This window comes from Aotus nancymaae, unplaced genomic scaffold, assembly GCF_030222135.1.
Source record: "Aotus nancymaae isolate 86718 unplaced genomic scaffold, 86718_ANA_hifiasm-v0.15.2.pri h1tg000057l, whole genome shotgun sequence".
Classification (NCBI taxonomy): Eukaryota; Metazoa; Chordata; class Mammalia; order Primates; family Aotidae; genus Aotus; species Aotus nancymaae.
In genome coordinates this window covers 70,834,184-70,853,260 of record NW_026988471.1, presented here as the reverse complement: position 1 = coordinate 70,853,260, position 19,077 = coordinate 70,834,184, and the positions used below count along the sequence as shown (strand labels likewise).

General features: G+C 47.9%; 1 protein-coding gene across 17 annotated transcripts in view; it reads right to left on the bottom strand.

The window, feature by feature from the left end:
- The window catches only part of DYSF (dysferlin), a 235,298-nt gene that overhangs the window by 202,297 nt on the left and 13,924 nt on the right, over nucleotides 1–19,077 (bottom strand). For 16 of the 17 annotated variants that reach the window (XM_012475624.3, XM_012475622.3, XM_012475629.3 and 13 more), the window contains exons 2-3: nucleotides 5,422–5,477; nucleotides 4,351–4,442 (exon numbers count right to left, since the gene is read on the bottom strand). In XM_012475624.3, coding sequence (XP_012331047.2) covers nucleotides 4,351–4,442; nucleotides 5,422–5,477 — 148 coding nt within the window. Of the gene's footprint in view, nucleotides 1–2,879; nucleotides 3,044–4,350; nucleotides 4,443–5,421; nucleotides 5,478–19,077 lie in introns of those variants that run through there. The other variant, XM_012475636.2, reaches the window with a different exon arrangement.

Below are 19,077 nucleotides of genomic sequence, written 5' to 3'. Positions count from 1 at the left end.
AATCCAGAAGCAGAGCGAGCCAGAGGGTGGCAGTTGGGAAAAGGGAGGGGAGGCGAGATGGAGGGGGACTGAAGGATTAACGGATTCAGAGGGCTGTGATCCCCTCACTTGGAAGAGGACGAGGGAGGACAGCAGATGAGCTCACAGAAGACACGCCCCGGACTCCCACAAACGAAAGCGGTGGCTGCATGATGACTCCAGGAATCAACCCTCACTGGAACCCACCAACTGGAGAGGCCTGACAGTTTCAAGGCACAGCCACCTAACACTTGAGTCCCTGTTTGCTTCCTGACCCAACAGGCAGGACTGGGGGGCAGTGAGAAGGTCTTCAACTTAAAATGCTCATTGAAGGGCTGGGTGCAGTGGCTCACACCTGTAATCCCAGCACTTTGGGAGGTTCAAATGGGAGAATCACTTGAACCCAGGAGGCGGAGGTTGCAGTGAGCCAAGATCGTACCACTGCACTCCAGCCTGGGCGACAGAGTAAGACTCCATCTCAAAAATAAAATTAAATAAATAAATAAATAAATAAAATGCTCATTGAACTGGATTCCCTGAAGGTTTTTCCTTTTCTTTCAACATTTAAAATGTCACGTGGTTGTTCCTGTCACTCTCTGGTATGGTTTTCTTTTTGCACTTTTAGAATTTGTATTGCTTCTTGTCTTTGGTTGTTTTCTCATATGCATGTGAAGAGTGGAAGGACTTTGCCATCTGATCACGGGGTGGGGGTGACAGAATTACCTTGCAGGTGCCTGCGCTCCCTTCCCCAAGGCATTGCACCTGCCTGCAAATGGCTGAGGAGGCCCCACATCCCATGTTCTCCTGGTACAAAGCCAGTGATCTCGGCTCACTGCAACCTCCACTTCCTGGGTTCAAGCGATTCTCCTGTCTCAGCTTCCAGAGTAGCTGGGATTACAGGCACCCACCACAACCCCCAGCTAATTTTTTTATCTTGAGTAGAGAGGGGTTTCACTATGCTGGCCAGGCTGGTCTCGAACTCCTGACTTCATGTGATCTACTGGCCTCAGCCTCCCAAAGTGCTGGGATTACAGGTGTGAGCCACCACACCTGGCCAGGAAGCCAAAATTCTATCATTTCCTCCCATGACAGTGTTATTTTGACATATTCTGAGAGTCCTCAAGTGTTCATGAATGTAGGTGCACATTTAAATCTAGTTAATTATAACTAAGATAATTTTTAATTGCTATAAATCTGAAACTGAGATAAATGTTTGGAAAAATCAAAAGTTACATTTAAATGTTATAAGAAAAGTGTTTCTGGTAAATTGGTGAGGTTGGTGAACTGTCCTGCAAACTGATGTTTGAGGACCTGATTTCTGGCACATGGCCCTGCAGTGAACTGCTCACATGGAGCACTGGTTTTTAGGGAGCCAGCTGCCCCTAGGAGCTAGAGGGCACCCACAGGAGCCAAAGGGAGGGCCCCAAGGTTCGAAGCATCCCATTCCCCATATGACATATGTCCCACAGGGCCGGAACAGCCCATGTGTGGCCCTCATCTACTGTCACCCTGAGGGCTAGCCTCCCCCTTGAATTGATCAAAAACATGTTCACAGCTCTCATGTTGCCTTTGTGGTCTTAGAAATCTCCCTACAGAGGGCTAATTTTTTTTAAAAAAAGTGAATTTATGGAGATAGAGTAGAATCCAGAGGCTGGGAAGGGTAGCAGGGAGAGGGGGACGCAGCAAGGTGGTTAATGAGTACAAAAACACAGTTAGATGGAATGAATGAGATCTAGTACTCCCTGGCACAATAGGGTGACTACAGACAACAATAATCTATTGTATATTTTCAAACAACTAAAAGAGTAGAATTGGAATGTTGCTAACACAAGAAATGACAAATGTTTGTGGTGATGGATACTCCAATTACCTTTACTGGATCATTATCCATTATGCCTGTATCCAAACATCGTGTGTACCCCATAGATATATATAACTATTATCTAACCATAATAATTTTAAAAGTTTTTAAAAAGGAAATCTCTAGCTCACACTTGTAATCTCAACACTCTGAGGCTGAGGCAGGCAGATCACCTGAGATCAGGAGTTAGAGATCAGCCTGGCCAACATGGTGGAACCCTGTCTCTACTAAAATACAAAAATTAGCCAGGCGTAGTGGTGGGTACCTATAATCCCAGCTACTCGGGAGCCTGAGGCAGGAGAATCACTTGAACCTTGGAGGTGGAGGTTGCAGTGAGCAGAGATCGCACTACTGCACTCCAGCCTGGGTCACAGGGCAAGACTTCATCTCAAAAAAAAGGAAATCTCTCCACAGAGCCTTTAAAAATACTGGATAAAATAATGAAAATGAAACATCTGCTTCCTCCGCATGGCCTGCAGTAACCTTACTGTCCTGCCTTTGACCCTCTAAACTCTGTCAACTCCAGCATTGTCAGGGGAACTGAACTTTCCAGAAGGGAACACCACCACCCCGGGGCTTACAGGAGCCTCTGAGAAGCACAGGGGGTCAGTGATTATGAACATCATATGAGCATGTCCCAAAAACCCGCCCTTCAATCACAGCTCTGCCATCCCTAGCCTTCAAGAAAGTTGCCCAATCTCTCAGATGCTCAGTTTCCCCATCTGTAGCAGTGACAGTTAAAATAGTTGTACCTAACTGATGAGAAAAGGTCTTGTATACAAGACAGCACAGGGCCAGACACCCGGCCAAACTTTTGGCAAGTGCCAGTTGTGTGATTTTGCTGTTGCTCTCCTCAGCCTGCCATTAGAGGCCCCCTTCTTAATTCTTCCCCACCGCCCACCTCTCCCAGGGCTGCATGTGTGGTGGGACTGAGTCCCACCTGTAAGTCTGAGCCCCCCTGCCCGCCACATCCACACACTGGAATACCCACCCCTCTCACCTTTTCAAAGCCTGCCCCTGCCTGGCAGTCGGTCTGAGTGGCCTCTCCTCCAGGAAGCCTCAGAGGACTGCCGCTGTCCGGGCTCCCTCCCTGATCCGCGCGTCCACCATTCATGCTTGTCAGCGGCTGCCTTGCCTTCCACGGTGTCTGTGTTGGAAGGTTGCCCCGCCCCCCACCCCCCAACCCCGTGCAGGTGGAGATGACTGAGGTCAGCAGCGGAAGAGATGGGCCCAAGATGGCCTGGACCACAGGCCTGGGCCCCACACCTTGCAGCCGCATCTTTGAGGGGCCCAGCGAAAGCGCCCCACCCTCCCCACACCGCACATCCACAGCCAGCACAGCCACAGAGAGAAGGTGGCAGTTGGGTTTTTTTCTGAGTTTCTAACACTTCACATTTTTCAGGTGTTTTGCAGCCCAAGACCCTGATTGGCCTTCCCTAGGTTCCTGAATTCTCCTCCTCCCCTGTCCCTCCTGCCCCACCCCAGGGCAACACTGCCAGGCTTCCAGGCCTCAGACTCCGCCGCTGACCCAGTTCCCAAACAAAGGCTCCCCTGTAAGCAGGTCACAAAACAGAAAGCCCATGCCTGGTGCTTGGGCCTCGATCTCTGTAAATGGTGCTTGGAGCATGACCCTACTCCTGCTGGCATCTAACACAGCTGCCTCCTCTCATGCCCAGCAGGGACCACCGCACTCCCACCCGGACATTCAAGGCTCATCACGGGCAGTTTCATGTGCCGTGTCTCCCAGTCCGCCCACAGCCCCAGTCCAAGGCCCACCTGTCTGCAGGTTGGGTTGAACCTGTCCACCCCGCCGCCTCCGTTTACAAGGCCCAGGAGCTCAATGGCAAGAGGAGGGATTCATCGCCTGCCTAGCGGGAGCCTGCTTTTGCCACAACTTTGCTCCTGCTATTCCCCCTGACAGGAAACCCAGCCACTAGGTATATGAAAAACTCAGCAGAAACCCCGCCCGGGGAGGTGCCCAAGCCAGGTTACCCATTACTACTGTCTGATTCCTAAACCACAAATCTCACCTCTAGTCCTGCCGCTTCCATAAGGCTTCCTGGAAAGCTCCCTGCTAGCTGCAGCTTCACTTTGCCTGCCTACCTCCTGGAGGGGGGCTCTGCCCTCACCAGCCTCGGCTGGGCCAGGAGAGAGAGCCCACCTCTGGAAGCCTCTGGGCTGGAGCAGCAGGCAGCGAGTCTTCCTGCTCCCTGAGGCAAACAGTGTCTGTGCAAATGCGTGGACACCTGATCCCAGCCCATCTTCCCTCCCCTGCAGCCTGGCAGCTCAGCCGTACCCATGGCTGAGTTCCTGAAGCCACAGCCAGATTCTCCCAGCATCCATCACCGGGCCAGCATTGATAAATGCTAATTGAAACCCCAGTTCCCTGGGACCTGGCTTCTGCAGGCCGAATCCTCCACAATCCTACCTGCACCTTCAAGCCATGGAGCACCCCTCTCTGGCCACCTCACCTGTTCCTCCCCATCGTCTCATGGTCTTTGACCACCACATGAAGCTCAGAGCTCTGGTCCAGGGGGATGCCCTTGAGGTCCCATTCAAAGCCCTGGAAGAAAAAGAGAAAAGGCATCTTAACCTATGGCCCTCCAGAAGAAGAGACTGTATCTGGTACACCTTCGTGCCCCCAGGGCACTGAGTAGGCATCCATGAATGATTCTAGTGGATAGGCAGATGGATCGATGGATGGATGGAAAGGAAGGAAGGATGGCTGGATGGATGGATGGATGGATGGAAGGAAGGAAGGATGGATGGATGGATGGATGGATGGATGGATGGATGAAGACCACAGCTCCAGAACTTCAGAGGTGACAGTGAGAGCTGAAGGCAGCAGAAGAGAGGAGGGTAGGCTCTCACAGCCCCCTCTCTCAACTAAATTTCAACCCATCCCCAGGAAGCCAAGCCAGGAGTGTGGCTGGGAAAGCACCAGGTGACCCTGAAGCATCCTCAAGGACCAAGATTATTGTGTTCATCCAGGAGCCAGGACCCAATGGGTAGCACGAGTTAGTGCCATGTTGACTAAGCCCCCATGACCCTCCTCAGAGCAAAGGCTCCTGTGTGCATCAAACCTCATCCACACAAGGCAGCAAGGCTCCCAAAGGACCACCTGGGAGCCATGTATGCAGGGAGCTGTTTGAGGACACAGAGGCCAGTGGGAGCCAGAGGAGGACCTGCCTCACCAGGAGGGCTGTGGGGAGAAGGTGAGCTTTGGGCAGGGAAAATGGACGGCCTGTGTGAGAGAAACAGGCAGGCAAGAGAGCCCCTGAGCACCCTTTACCTGGCTGGCCAGAGCTGGGGAAAACAGAGACAAATGTCTTGCTCCTCGCCATCTACCTAGTAGGCCAGACCACCAACCCTCCTCCCAGGTTCCCAGAGCCTGAAGGATTTTGTTGGCAGGCTGGACCACCAGCCCCTCCCCACCTCAAGGACAGTGTTGAGAAGGCACCTCCCCCACAAGCCCCCTAACTTGTCCCTGAAGACCCAACAGCAGCAGAGAGAGAGAAAAGGAAGGAAGGTGAAAAACATACCTCATTCCACACAGGGTTCACGCTGTTCTTGATGACTTTAGTTCTCTTCTTCACACCTACAAGAGACACAAGAGGGAGAGTGAAGATACACACCCCACCTGCACCTTCCACTGAGTTAGGTTCAGCTCCTGAGACCCATCCTTCAGCCTGGTCACCAAGGGAAACCTTACAAAACCACAGATTCCCCGATAATCCTACCAGTCTGCAGTGAATGCCCAATGCCAACCACATGGCTTCTCCCTCTCAGCTCTGGGACATCAGAAACGTGCTTTCAAAAGAAAGTACCCAGGCTGACTCTCCTTAATGAGTTTGTTATTGTTATTTCTGACTTTTTAAATATTTTTTAATTATAAAATTTCTGATTCTAGTTTTTTTTAGAGACAGCATCTCACTCCGTTGCCCAGGCTGGAGTGCGATGGTGAGATCATAGCTCACTGCAGCCTCAAACTCCTGGGATCAAGCTGTCCTCTCACCTCAGTCTCTTGAGTAGATGGGACCACAGCCACACACCACTAGATCCAGCTGGGGTGTGTGTGTGCGTGCATGTGTGTGTGTGTGTGTGTGTGTGTGTGTGTATAGATGGTAGTCTCGCTACATTGCCCAGTCTGGTCTCAAACTCCTGGCCTCAAGGGATCCTCCCACCTTGGCCTCCCAAAGTGCTGGGATTGCAAGTGTGAGCTACCACATCCAGCCTTCTAATTCTAAAAATGAACAATCTTCCTAGAAAGCATTTCATTTCTCTTTTGAACAACATCTACATCCAGAAATTATATGATTCCATCCATAAGAAATGTCCAGGATAGGCAAATCCAGAGAGATAGAAAGCAGATTCGTTGTTTCCAGGGGCTAAGAGGAGGGAAAGGGCAGATGGGAATGGGTGTGATTGATTAATGGGTGTGGGGTTTCTTTTTGAGGTGATAAAAATGTTCTGGAATTAGATTATGGTTGTACAACATTGCAACCTAAAATCATATACATTACATATGTTTAAGTGGTTAAAATGGGGAATTTAATGATATGCAAATTTTACTTCCATTAAAACAAAATCCACTGCACCCTCCAAGGCCTTGAAGGGGACTGTCTGAGGCAAGCTGTCCCAAGGAAGCTCTGTGTGGCTGGGAGGGCTGGCTGAGGGAATGCAGAATGGCTTTGGGGTAGACAACAAGAAGAACTAACACTCTGATGACTGAGAGCTGACCCACAGTGCCCCAGACGATGGACGGCAGAAGCCCTTCCTCTGGAGCAATGGGCATGAAGGAGCGAGTGAGTACACGTCCCCAGTGCAGTGGGGAAGGTGAGGCTTGAAGGAAAGGTGGCGAGGGAGATGCACAAGGAGACCCCTCCTAGGGCAGGCTCTACAGCTGTGAGCAGGGAGGTTGTTTCCATAGAAGAGCCATAGGCTGGGATAAACAGGCAGGCACTGCAGCCCCTGGTCCTTTACTGGGCTGGCAAGTGCATTTCTCTCTCTGAATGATCCACAAAACAAGGAATGTAGACAGAGCTTCGGCGCTCCCTGCTTGAGGGCCCACCACATGAACTCACAGGTCAGAGTGAGGGGCTCCCACTAAATCCAGCCCACATCTTCCGTGAAGACACTGATCCACAGAAAAAGAGTATTGAAGGTCCCGAAGAAGAAGATACGGTGTTTAATGAAGCCTTGTTCTGCAGTGACCTGGGGCCGGGCTAACTCTGTCTGACTTTTCCAGTAAGCATCAGGAACAGAAACGATGGGGCACCCAACAGACAATTCAACCGGTTCAGCCCGACGCAGAGCTTGTATTTGGGTTGGCTCTTAAAGATCACCTCATTCCACCCGAACTGTGCAAGACTCAGTGAGAAGCCTTTGGTCTCCAGCTGGATGGCTCAGCTTTCAGAGAGTCCTGCCTGGACCATGAAAGCCCCTCGAGCCTCTGACAACATCTCCCAGGAACCCCAGTAGGCTTTAGAGCCAAGCACATCAGTGTCCATCCAGCCCGGAGAGGTGCAGCCTCCTGTGTGGTCGGCCCCCGCCCTGCCAGGTTCAGAGCCTGGGGAAGAGGAGGAGGGAAGCAGAGGGGGTTGAGGAGGCAGGCAAGGGGTGAGGGAGGATTTGAAGAAGAGTGGGGAGAGAGAGAGAGCCAGAGACAGAGAGCCAGAGACAGAGAGCCAGAGACAGAGAGAGAGCATGTGTGCGAGGGAGCAAAGGACAGACCATCTGAGGGAGGGAGGCAGAGAGGGGCTGGGGAGATTCTAAGGCAGTTATCTTGTAAATATTTGCTCAGTCTAGTGACTCCCCCAGAGATTGTGATAAACCTCCCCCCAGGGAGAGAGTGAGCTCCCAAACTCCCTCCCCTGCCACAAATCACTGATCATGGAAAAAATCATGAAATTTGACATCACAGACCACTACAGAACACTTATCTTCTGTGAGTCTTTGGGGCAGCAGTTCAAATTTTGGTTACAGAATGTCACCCTTAAACATTATTGAGGGATGCCAAAGCGCTTTTATTTAGGTGGCCTGTATCTATGAATTTTTACATTAGGAATTATAACTGAAGCATTTAAAAATAATGATTTAGTAATTAATTTTAAAATCACAGTAATAAGCCCAATAAATATTAATATAAGTGGCACATCTATAACAAGCAAAAAAAAAAAACTATAAATTCCCAGAAAAGGAGAAGTGGCGCTTTTAGATTTTTGCAAATCTCTTTGATGCCTGGCTGGTTTCTCCTATCTATTAATACTTCAGCATTCAAACTGGTGAGACTCCTCATTTTGGTTGATGTCTATGAAGAAAATCTGGCCAGATATGTAGTTGGAAAGGAAGGCATATTTTAATACACTTACAGATAATTGTGAATATCCTTCTTTGATACTACATCAAAATTCAACAAGTCGTAGTTCTTAACTTCTTAACAGTAAGTTGCAATGTGAAATCTGAAACCAGATCAACGAACATTTTGTTCTCTGCTACATTAAAATTCATTGTTCTATCTTGCACGTTGAATGAATCATTCGCCCACGTATGATTCTGTAATAGCTGCATTGGTCATTTGGAAAATTTTTGTTCAATCAGTGATGTAGATCTTTCAAATGTTGACATATTTCACTATGCCCTACCAAAAAATTGCACTCCTTCATTAATGTCAACATCAGCCTTCAGTAAACAGGTAGGAAGATTGAGCAATCTGCCTGCTTCACAGCTTTCTGTCTTACAGCCTGTTTTTTTCAAGCTCTGTATAGTAGGCGGTCACCTAGTGGGCTAAAACCAGTTTCTGACAGTCCCCGGCAACTTATAGATAAACCCCAGTGAACTTTCCTCATGACCATGTTTAAAGCCTGCACCCCGGGAGACCGGTAGCTTCATTACCATAGCATGCAACCTGTATGCTGGCACCATGACTCACTGCATCTGTGCCACAGGGACCCCTCCTCTACGTGCGAGGATGCACACTCTTCCTTCTCCATTGCCCCATAAAACTCTCCTGTCACTTTCCCTCGGGAGACACTGCTTTGTCCTGGTGCTCTTGCTTGTGACAAGTAATAAAATTCCTGTTGTTCAAAACCTGCATTCTCATGGAGAATCGTTTGTTACTCACCATGTGAACAAATTTTGGCTTTTTGGGAGGTAACACTCTCAGTACTGGGAAGCTGGAAGTTACTTCTAAAAGTTTTCTAAAACTCCAATTTCTGCCTGAAAGCTCAAATTTTTTGATTGGCAACAAGTGATGTTTCAAGCTGTTTTCCTTGAAATGGCAGGCTCACTCTTTCACTTTTCAGAAAATATCTGCCAAATGCCCAGGTCCAAATAACTATAGTTTGTCAGTCATTCTTTAAAGTAAAAACAGTATTCCATGGGGGAAAAAAGTGGCTAGTTCAGTTTGTCACTCCAACAGTGACTCCTGTGCCCTTCCTGGAGACGATCATGATTTTGTGATATGCAGCAAAGGTGCTCTCTCCTTCTTCTCATTTCCTCGTACAGGACATTCTCCACATGTGTACAGGAGGATTCAAACTAATCCTTTTACTACTTCATCAAAGACACTCTTAAATGAAACTGCCTTTTTATTTTTAACTGCGAGCGCATGCAATCTAAAAAACACAAGAAGCACGATTTCGTACCAAGGCCTTTTTTTCTTGAGACAGAGTCTCGTTCCAGTGGCCCAGGCTGGAGCACAGTGGTGCAATCTCAGCTCACTGCAACCTCTACTTCCCAGATTCAAGCGATTCTCATGGCTCAGCCTCCCGAGTAGCTGGGACTACAGGTGCCCACCACCTAACTTGGCTAACTTTTGTATTTTTAGTAGAGATAGAGTTTTACCATGTTGGCCAAGCTGGTCTCAAACTCCTGACCTCAGGTGGTCTGCCCACATTAGCCTCCCAAGTGCTGGGATTACAGGCGTGAACCACTGTGCCCGGACTGCCAAGGCCTTGGTTAGAGTTAAGGTGCCAGTAGCATTACCTGCCATTGCTGTTGTACCATCAGTACAAATGTCCCCACAGTGAAAAAGGCAGATAGCCTCTTCATGTTGCTGTGAAGAGAGTTTTGACCTTCTGACCTGCACAGAGTCTTGAGGATCCCCTCAGGTTCCATGTACGGCATTTTAAGAACTTCTTAGAGGCCTGTGAGGTGGCTCACACTTGTAATCCCAGTAGTTTGGGAGGCTGAAACTGGAGGATCACCTGAGGCCAGGAATTCAAGACTAACCTGGGCAACACAGTGGGGCCCCATCTCAACAAAAAATTTAAAAAGTTAGCCGGGTGTAGTGGTATATGTGCCTGTGGTCCCAGCTACTCGAGATGCTGAGGTGGGAGGATTGCTTGAGACCAGGAGTTTGAGGTTGCAGTGAGCTGTGATTGTACCGCTGCACTCCAGCCTAGACAACAAGCATGACCCTGTCTCTAAAAAATAAAATAACTGGCCAGGCACGGTGGCTCACACCTATAATCCCAGCACTTTGGGAGGCCAAGGTGGGCAGATCACCTGAGGTCAGGAATTTGAGATCAGCCTGACCAACATGGAGAAATCTTGTCTTTACTAAAAATACAAAAAAATCAGCCAGACACAGTGGTGGGTGACTATAATCCCAGGTACTTGGGAGGCTGAAGCAGAAGAAATGCTTAAACCCAGGAGGTGGAGGTTGCGGTGAGCCAAGGTCGTGCCATTGCACTCCAGTCTGGGTAATAAGAGCAAAACTCCATCTAAAATAAAATAATCTCTTGGGAAATTCATTTAACATGTCTGCCTCAATTTCATCATAATAATACTTACCTTATAAGGGATTGTTGTGAAAATTACCGAGCTAGAACATTGAGGTGCTTGCCACATAGTATGCTGATTACACGAGTTTCCTTCCCCTGCCCTCCCATCTGTGCCCACTCGGATGCATCTAGTGAACTCCTACTGACTCTTCAATACCCAGCATGGTTGTCTCTCCTCTGGTAAGACTCCCCTGACTCTCTCAAAAGAGGTAACTGGCCTGTCTTTAGTGCTCCCTAACCAAGCTATGACCACATGTGCAGAACAGCAGTGTAGCAGCATGCTTCTAGTTCTAACCCCCCAACTAGGTGGGGAGTTTCCAGCAGCAAGCACCATGCCTTACTCGTGTTATTAACAGTAACAGTAACCCTAGTCCCTAGCGAGGTGGCCAGTAATCGGGAGTTGAATGAATGGGTCCTTTTCTTTCCATGTTGACTGCAAGTTGGCTTCCTCACGAGAGGATAAAAGCACTGTTTTGGGAATGCCCCAAACTTAATTCATGGTGTGACTGTGTGTCAGCAGAAGGAGGATGAAAGGAGGCGTCATGTGGGGGAAGGGTCCTGGCTGAGACACTCTGAATTCTCTGGTGGGCCATGTTGGTGTGGCTCCAGCAGGAATCAGACACATGGCATTGGAGACACTCAAAGAACAGCCACTACTGTGTGACCTTAGGGAGGGCTCATAATCTCTAGGCCTTGCTCCTCAGCAACCAATGGATCATAATAAAAGTGTCTGCTGCACAGGATTCTGAGGGGGCCTGAGATGCAAGCTACATGTCCACTTCTGCTCTCCTATCACAGATCAGCTTCCTGTGACCTACAGGAGTAACATGGAAAATTCCATCTGCAGCCTTTCCTGAGTTGCACACTCAGAAACTCATTTCCTGGTGCTCCAATCCTCCTTAACTGAGCGATATCTGTGCACCAAGTCCTGTGCTAAGTATCTTTTAAACATTTTCCACTTCCTACCTTCCCTGAAGATGAGGAGAACAAAAGCCCTCAATGAGATTCCACTAAGCCCTGGTTAGAAGGGCCAACTCTGGGACCCTTTGGGTAATGTGAAGGAAGGGATCACTCGTGGGTGCTGCAGCCCCAAAGTGGAGCAAGAAAGAAACAAAACATTCAGTCAGCACAATCACATGATTTACAGACACCAAGAAAAGGGAAGGCACATTGATAATTAGGAAACAAGAAAATAGTTCCTCATCATGGCTTTCGACCTGTCCTGTTCCTGATCATTAATTTTGGCCTCGAGAGACGTGGCTTTATGCATGTAATTTAACAGAAGTTTAAGATACAGGAGAACTCACAGTTCACACTGGGGTGAGGAGAGGGAGCCATGCCCTCTTCCCAAACTGCTCTGTGGAACTGGGGACCAGCAGCATGAGTAAGATTCATGCTGAAACCCTGAGGGTTCCTCTAGACTGAATGATTCAGACAGTTACCAAAAGACAGTGTGTGATTCCATTTATATGAGGTACCTAGAGTAGTCGAAATCATAAAGACAGAAAGTAGAACCGTGATTACCAGGGGCTCAGGGAGGAAATGGGGACTTAGTGTTCAATGGGTATACAGTTTTGGTTGGGGAGGATGACAAGTTCTGGAGATGGTGATAACTGCACAATGATTAATGCCACAGAACTGTATACTTAAAAATGGCTAAGATTGTGCATTTCATATTATGTGCCTTTTATCACAATTTTTTTTAAGTCCAGGAGGGAAGTGGTGTGGATACATATAGTGGGCTTGAGGTCTACTGGCCAGTTTCAGCTTGGGGGATGGGAAGGAAGAGGAGCGGAAGAGGTCTCCCAGGCTCGGATGTCCCCCCTAGAGAGGGAACAGAGAGAAGGAGGGGAGTTGCAGTGGCTCAGACTCCCAGTGAGAGAGACAGCTGCATCTACCCATGAATCAGGAGTTACTCTCAGAAGCTGCAGGCACTTCGAAGCCTCCAGCAGCCTGGATGCAGCATCTCACTTATTCTCCAAATATTCCCCAAATATTTATTGAGGGCTTGCTTTTGCAGGGCAGTTTCTTGATGGCCCCACTAGAATACTCCTAAGACCAAGAAAATGACAGAAATTCAAAGAATCAGCAGACAACCCAAAGGCAGCAGCAGTGAAAGGAGAAAAGACAGCCCTAGCTTCGGCTGAAGGAAGACCTGTTATTACCTCTTGGTGCAGACACCCCAAACAAAAAGCGCAGGTAAACTGGTCGTTCTGACCCCTGCCCCGCCATGGTGTACTCAGGCCTGGACACCCTAGGCACTGGACGGCTGTCTCCCCTACCACCATCAGCGCACTGCTCCTCTCCCCCTCAACCACCCTCCACCTCATCTTTCTAAACCCTAGCTGGAAGCACAGAAGTGGCCAAAAAGTCAGTGAGCTGTGGTGAAATGCACTGAGAGGAGTAGTCTTTAAGCTCAGAAGGCCAATTCGAACTGGGGAATGTATTTACATTCAATTTTTACTTGCCAGTTAAGAAAACAAACAGAACTGGGGAAGATATTAGAAACATAAATGACTTTAACATTCTCAATATACAAAGAGCACTTCCAACTAATGAAGAAAAAGACAAACATGCCCCGCCCTGGGCAAACTAAAAAGTCATTCAGTAAGAATAAATAAATAAATGCAATGAAGTATCACAAACACTATTTGAAACTTAAGAAAGTGTCAAAGACTTATAGGACAATGCTTTGTGTAAACAAGATTATTAGAAAAATAACCCCTCATACTTGGCCAACAGGAGGATAAAGTTGATACAGACTTTAAGAACAGTTTTGGAAATGCAGCAAAGTGTTAAATATGTCTATAACCTCTGACATAGCTATTCATCTCCTAGTATTTACCCAAAGGAAATAATTAAATATGTGGGCAAAGGTTTAGTTACCAGAATATGCCTCACAGTTTCTGTATAATATAAGCATTGGATATAAATATAAACATTTATATAACCTAATATTCATCAATAGGGGGTTGAGTAAATTAATGATGGTGTACCCATATAATAAAATACTATGCAGACATTTTTAAAGGTTTTATAGAAGAATACTGACTGACATAGAAAGAAATGCCCCTTGGATTTTTTTTTAATTAATTAATTTATTTTTTGAGACGAAGTTTCATTCTGTCACCCAGGGTGGAATGCAGTAGCCAGATCTTGGCTCACTGCAGCCTCCACCTCCCGGGTTCAAGCGAATCTCGTGCCTCTGCCCCCTAAGTAGCTGGGATTACAGGCACGCACCACCACGCCTGGCTAATTTTTGTATTATTTAGTAGAGACAGGGTTTCACCATGTCGGCTGGTCTCGAACTCCTGTCCTCAAGCAATCTGCCTGCCTCATCCTCCCAAAGTGCTGGAATTACAGGTGTCAGCCACCGCGCCTGGCCCCCTGGTTCATTTTTCAGTAAATGTGCAAACATGTGGGAAACAAATCTAGGATGGGATTACGTCTAGAAAGAGAGGATCTGGGGGCTTCTGAGAAATGGGGAGAGAGAAATGGGGCTGGCCAGGTGCTATTTCTTGACCTGGGTGATATTACATCGGTGTTCTCTTTGCACACGCATTTATTCTCAACCATAGCACTATCACTGTTTGGGCTGAATAACTCTGTGGGTGGTGCGGGGGGCCTCCTCTTGCCCTGTTGAATATCTAGCAGCATCCCTGGCCTCCACCCTGTAGACACACACCCTGTGCCCCTGACCCCTGTGGCAACAACCCAAAATGTCTCCAGATACTGACAAATGTCCTCTGAGGAAAAAAATGCCCCCAGTTGAGAACCACTGTATTAAATCATATAGTTATAACTTCTGTACTTTGCTTGTACGTTACATTTCATAACTAAATCTTTTTTTTTTTTTTTAGAGACGAGATCTCGCTATGTTGCCCAGGCTGGAGTACAGTGGCTATTCACAGGCACAATCCCACTACGGATCAGCACGGGAGTTTTGACCTGCTCCGTGTTTCCGACCTGGGCCAGTTCACCCCTCCTTAGGCAACCTGGTGGTCCTCTGCTCCCGGGAGGTCACCATATTGATGCCGAACTTAGTGCAGACACCCAATCAGCCTAGCGCACTACAGCCCAGAACTCCTGGGCTCAAGCGATCCTCCCACCTCAGCCTCCCGAGTAGCTGGGACTACAGGCACGCACCACTGTGCCCAGCTAAATTAAAAAAAAAAAAAGGGAAAAAAGAATCTTGGACAAAACATGTCAAATTGTTAACAAGTTTATTCAAAGTGGCAGGATTTGGGGCTATTTTTGACTTTTGCCTCATGCCTTTCTGTAGTTTGTCATTTTTAACAGCAAGTACATATTTTATTTATAAAAAGAAAACAGGCTGGATGCAGAGGCTCATGCCTATAATCCAAGCACTTTGAGAGGCCAAGGCAGGTGGATTGCCTGAGGTCAGAAGTTCGAGATCAGCCTGAGCAACATGGTGAAATCCTGTCTCTACTGAAAATACAAAAATTAGCTGGGCGTGTGGCGGGTGCCTGTAATCCCAGCTGCTTGGGAGGCTGAGACAGGAGAATCGCTTGAACCCAGGAAGCAGAGGTTGCAGTGAGCTGAGATCATTCCATTGCATTCCAGCCTGGGTAATAAGAGTGAAATTCCATCTCGAAAAAGAAAAGAAAGAAGGAAAGAGAGAAAAGAAAACAGAAAGCTATTTTCAGTATTCTAAGAGGGTCATTTCTAATGTGTAAACAGCTAGGTTCAGAGAGTCCAGGGTCTTCAGCCCACCTTCCCTACACAGGTGAGTGAAGAGTGCTCCTTGAAGTCAGGAATCCACCTCCAACTAGTTCTGTAAGATCTCCCAACTCCTGCCCACAACCTAGAGGCCCCCAGGAGATAGGGAAGCGAAGAGGTGGGAGGGGGAGGCTGGAGGAAGAGAGGCCCTGACAGGAGGAGGGACAGGGAAGTGTCAGCAATGACTTCTGGGTTCCTGGCTGGTGACACAGAGCAGAAATTCACCAAGTGGGGACACAGAAGATCCGGCCTTCAAGGAAATAAGACGTTTGAGCTTTAAAGCAGCAGGGATCTGGTTTTGTTCTTGGATGCAACCCAGTACCTAGAACAGCACCAGGCACGTAGTAGGTACTCAGTAAATATTTGTTCAATGAACTAAAGGCATGAATAGAGGGATATAAATAATCACATTACAGAATGGAAAATGGGCAGGGCAGAACAGAAGTACAGACAATTCAATGCTGTAGGAAATTAAGCAGCTCGTTCACACAGATAATCAGTCAAAACTATCTACCATGGCTCAGGCACTCACGGTATTTTTAGTTAATGAATTAATTAATATAAAAACAAAAGAATGAGCAGTATTCAATAGTAGCGTCTACTATTAACAGAGTTCCTTAGACGGGGAAGCCAAAAAATTGCCCTCAGAGTCCAGCCTCCCAGTGCTCATAGTCTATTTTGGGAGGCAGGTCCTGAAATTACACCCGAGACTGGAATGCCCAGGGAACAACTGCAAGGAAAGTGGGGCCAGCCCAGTCCCATACATTTCGGGCTGCCTGTAGGAGCCATGCACACAGTGCAGGCTGGCTTCTCTGCAAGAAGGCCACTGTCCCATGTGTGCCAAGAGGAGGCTGGGCTCAGCGCTTCTCAACCCAGACGACTGCAAATCCAGAACACCTGGACATTTGTCAGAAACCAACACCTGTGCCTGGGGCCCAGGCGGGAGGGATATGGCTTCAGAAAAGGTAGGCTGGGAGGTTGGCAGTGGTCTTTGGTAAAGCTCCCACACACGGTGTTGATCTGCAGCCAGAGTTGAGTCCCCGCAGCCTGCATGCTTTGTAAGTTCTGAGCCTGGTTCTAACGGTTTCCCTCCCTATGCATCAGCTCAGCCCCAGACTCCATCGCGACCACTCCCACAAAGGGGAATTCATTAATTTCACTGGCCGCCACATCTCAGACCCATTTTTCCCAAGATGTGGTTCCAAAACAATCTGCATCAGGTATTTTTTAAATGCTGATTCCTAGGTCACGTTCCAAAACTGCTGGATCAGAACCTCTACAGATGGGGACTCTGGAGTCTGTTTCTCAAACACATTCTCCAAGTAATTCTCAGAAACAGTCAAATGAGAGGACCATGTCCCAGAATGAGTGAAGCTCCCAGGCACACCTGGAGGATGGCTAGAGGTGGGCCAGAAAGCGCACAAACACTACGGAGCACGTACTTGGGACAAACCGATGAACAAATAGAACAGGTCACTGCTCTCAAGGCATCCTGATGCCTTAAGCATGGAACTGAGCACTGAGCAGTGGCTGATTGGGGCAAGGGTGCTAGCATCCCTAGCAAGGTGCTGCCGCTTGTCATCCAGAGAGGAGAGACTGACGGCCAGGGGAATCCTGGGTGTCTTCCTGGAGAAGGTGGCATTGCCCTGGGCTTTGAAACACAAATAGACCTGAAACAGTTGGAGATGTTACATTCTACTATATGGTATTTCTGTTTTCCAAGATCATCATGCAAATAAATAGTAAGGCATTACGAAGAAGGAATACAGAGATTTGGGGGAGATAGCAGCTACACGTGCTCAGGGTATTCGGGCCAGGGAAATAGTCAAGAGTGGCCTCAAGGGATTTGGTCATCTTCCCCACTCCAAGTGCTGGTAACTCCCTGCCATGACCACTGACCTGAACACATTTAACTTCCCTGGGTTTCAATATCCTTATTTGCAGAATGGAGACATCGGTAGCCACCACAGGACTATTACAGGACAAGGGAAAGAGCTATGAGCAGACCCGAAAGAGTGTTGGAGCATCCAGAGCCCTGTGCTCATGTATACCCTGCTCAGTGTCTTTAGGGAATTTCTTTTCCAGCCAATGGTGACTTCGCAATTTCTGCATAGCAAAGCCTTAGGCAGCATGTAATCGGCAGTGGAGAATGAAGGACTTTGTCTTAAAGTTGCTCTTACATGGTGAACTCCCAGGCACATCACCGACCAGTGAAAATAGGGAAATTTTCTTAAATGTTTCACATCACACTTTTCAAAAGAGTTAGACATATAAGTTGTCCCACAGCAAAGAATAAAAGCTACACATGCTGGGCATGGTAGCACATACCTGTAATCCCAGCACTTTGGGAGGCCAAGGTAGGGGGATTGCCTGACCTCAGAAGTTTGAGACCACCCTGAGCAACATGGTGAAACCTCATCTCTATTAAAGTACAAAAAAATTTGCTGGACGTGGTGGCAGGCACCTGTAGTCCCAGCTACTCAGGAGGCTGAGGAGGGAGAATCACTTGAATCCTGAAGGCGGAGGTTGAGTGAGCTGAGATCACGCCACTGCACTCAAGCCTGGGTAACAGAGGGAAGCCCTGTCTCAAAAAAATAAAAATAAAAAAATAAAAGCTACACATAGATCTCCCTTTGCCAAATCATGTCTTTCATCTATTATTATTTTGGGGATGCTTGGGAATATGATTCAGATTGGGTCAGAGTTAAAAGAGCTCCCCTTGGTGCCTGCACTGAAGGAAGCTCATGAAAACAGCCACTTTTCCCTCTTCATTTGACCATCTTTTCTGATACATAGTTTTTATTATTATTATTAATTATTCCACAAAGCTACAGGGTATGGCTCCTGGCTAAGAGGAAACCCTCTCTCCTCTCCTTGTTTATCTTTCTCTGCAAAACTGGGGTCCTGACCCACAGCTATTGTTCCTTCTCTTAATTTTGACAGATCCTTCCTCTTCCCTTTCCCCTCCTGAGACACGCTCTCCCAAATGTCTTACGAATCTGTCTTGAAGGGGTTGGAGGAGGGGGTTCAGGACGCCCGGTGAGAAGGGGAGTGTGTGTGTGATTTCTCTGCTGCCTCGCACAAAGATACCTGTATCTACTCTAAGCACTACATGTAGGGACTTAGCTTCTTGAATTTAGAGAAAATATCCTTGACATGCCTCAAAATTCCTTGTGACAAGGCCATTTTCATCCTATTCTGTTCCTTTTCCTACTGATTAAGATGGGGCAGATTCAATATAGCCAGTGTTGGATAAAGATGGGTGAATGAATGAGTGAATGAATGAAAAAAGACACAGCTTTCAAAGCACATCATCTACATGCCTGGTTTTCCATTGGCCCTGATTCCTCTCTACCTTCTCCACCCATCTTCCAACTTCCCCTTATCCCCACTACCCAGTAAAAGCTCGGACTTTATTTCTTCTGGGTATCAGTCTCAGAAAAGTGATAACCGCTGACCTATGGCACTTTCGTTTTTCCAATTTTTCAAAGCCCTGTGGCATTTACTGTGCTCCGTTTCTTCCTCATCGCCCCCCTGCAGAAGTTGGGGCTGGGATTTCTGTCCCTGATGACAAAGGGAGAAACTGTGGCCCGAACTAGGGTTAGCTTCCGAGCAGGGGCCTCAGACACGCCAGTGAGCGCCGAGAGTCGGGTGGCACCCGAGTGTGGGCGC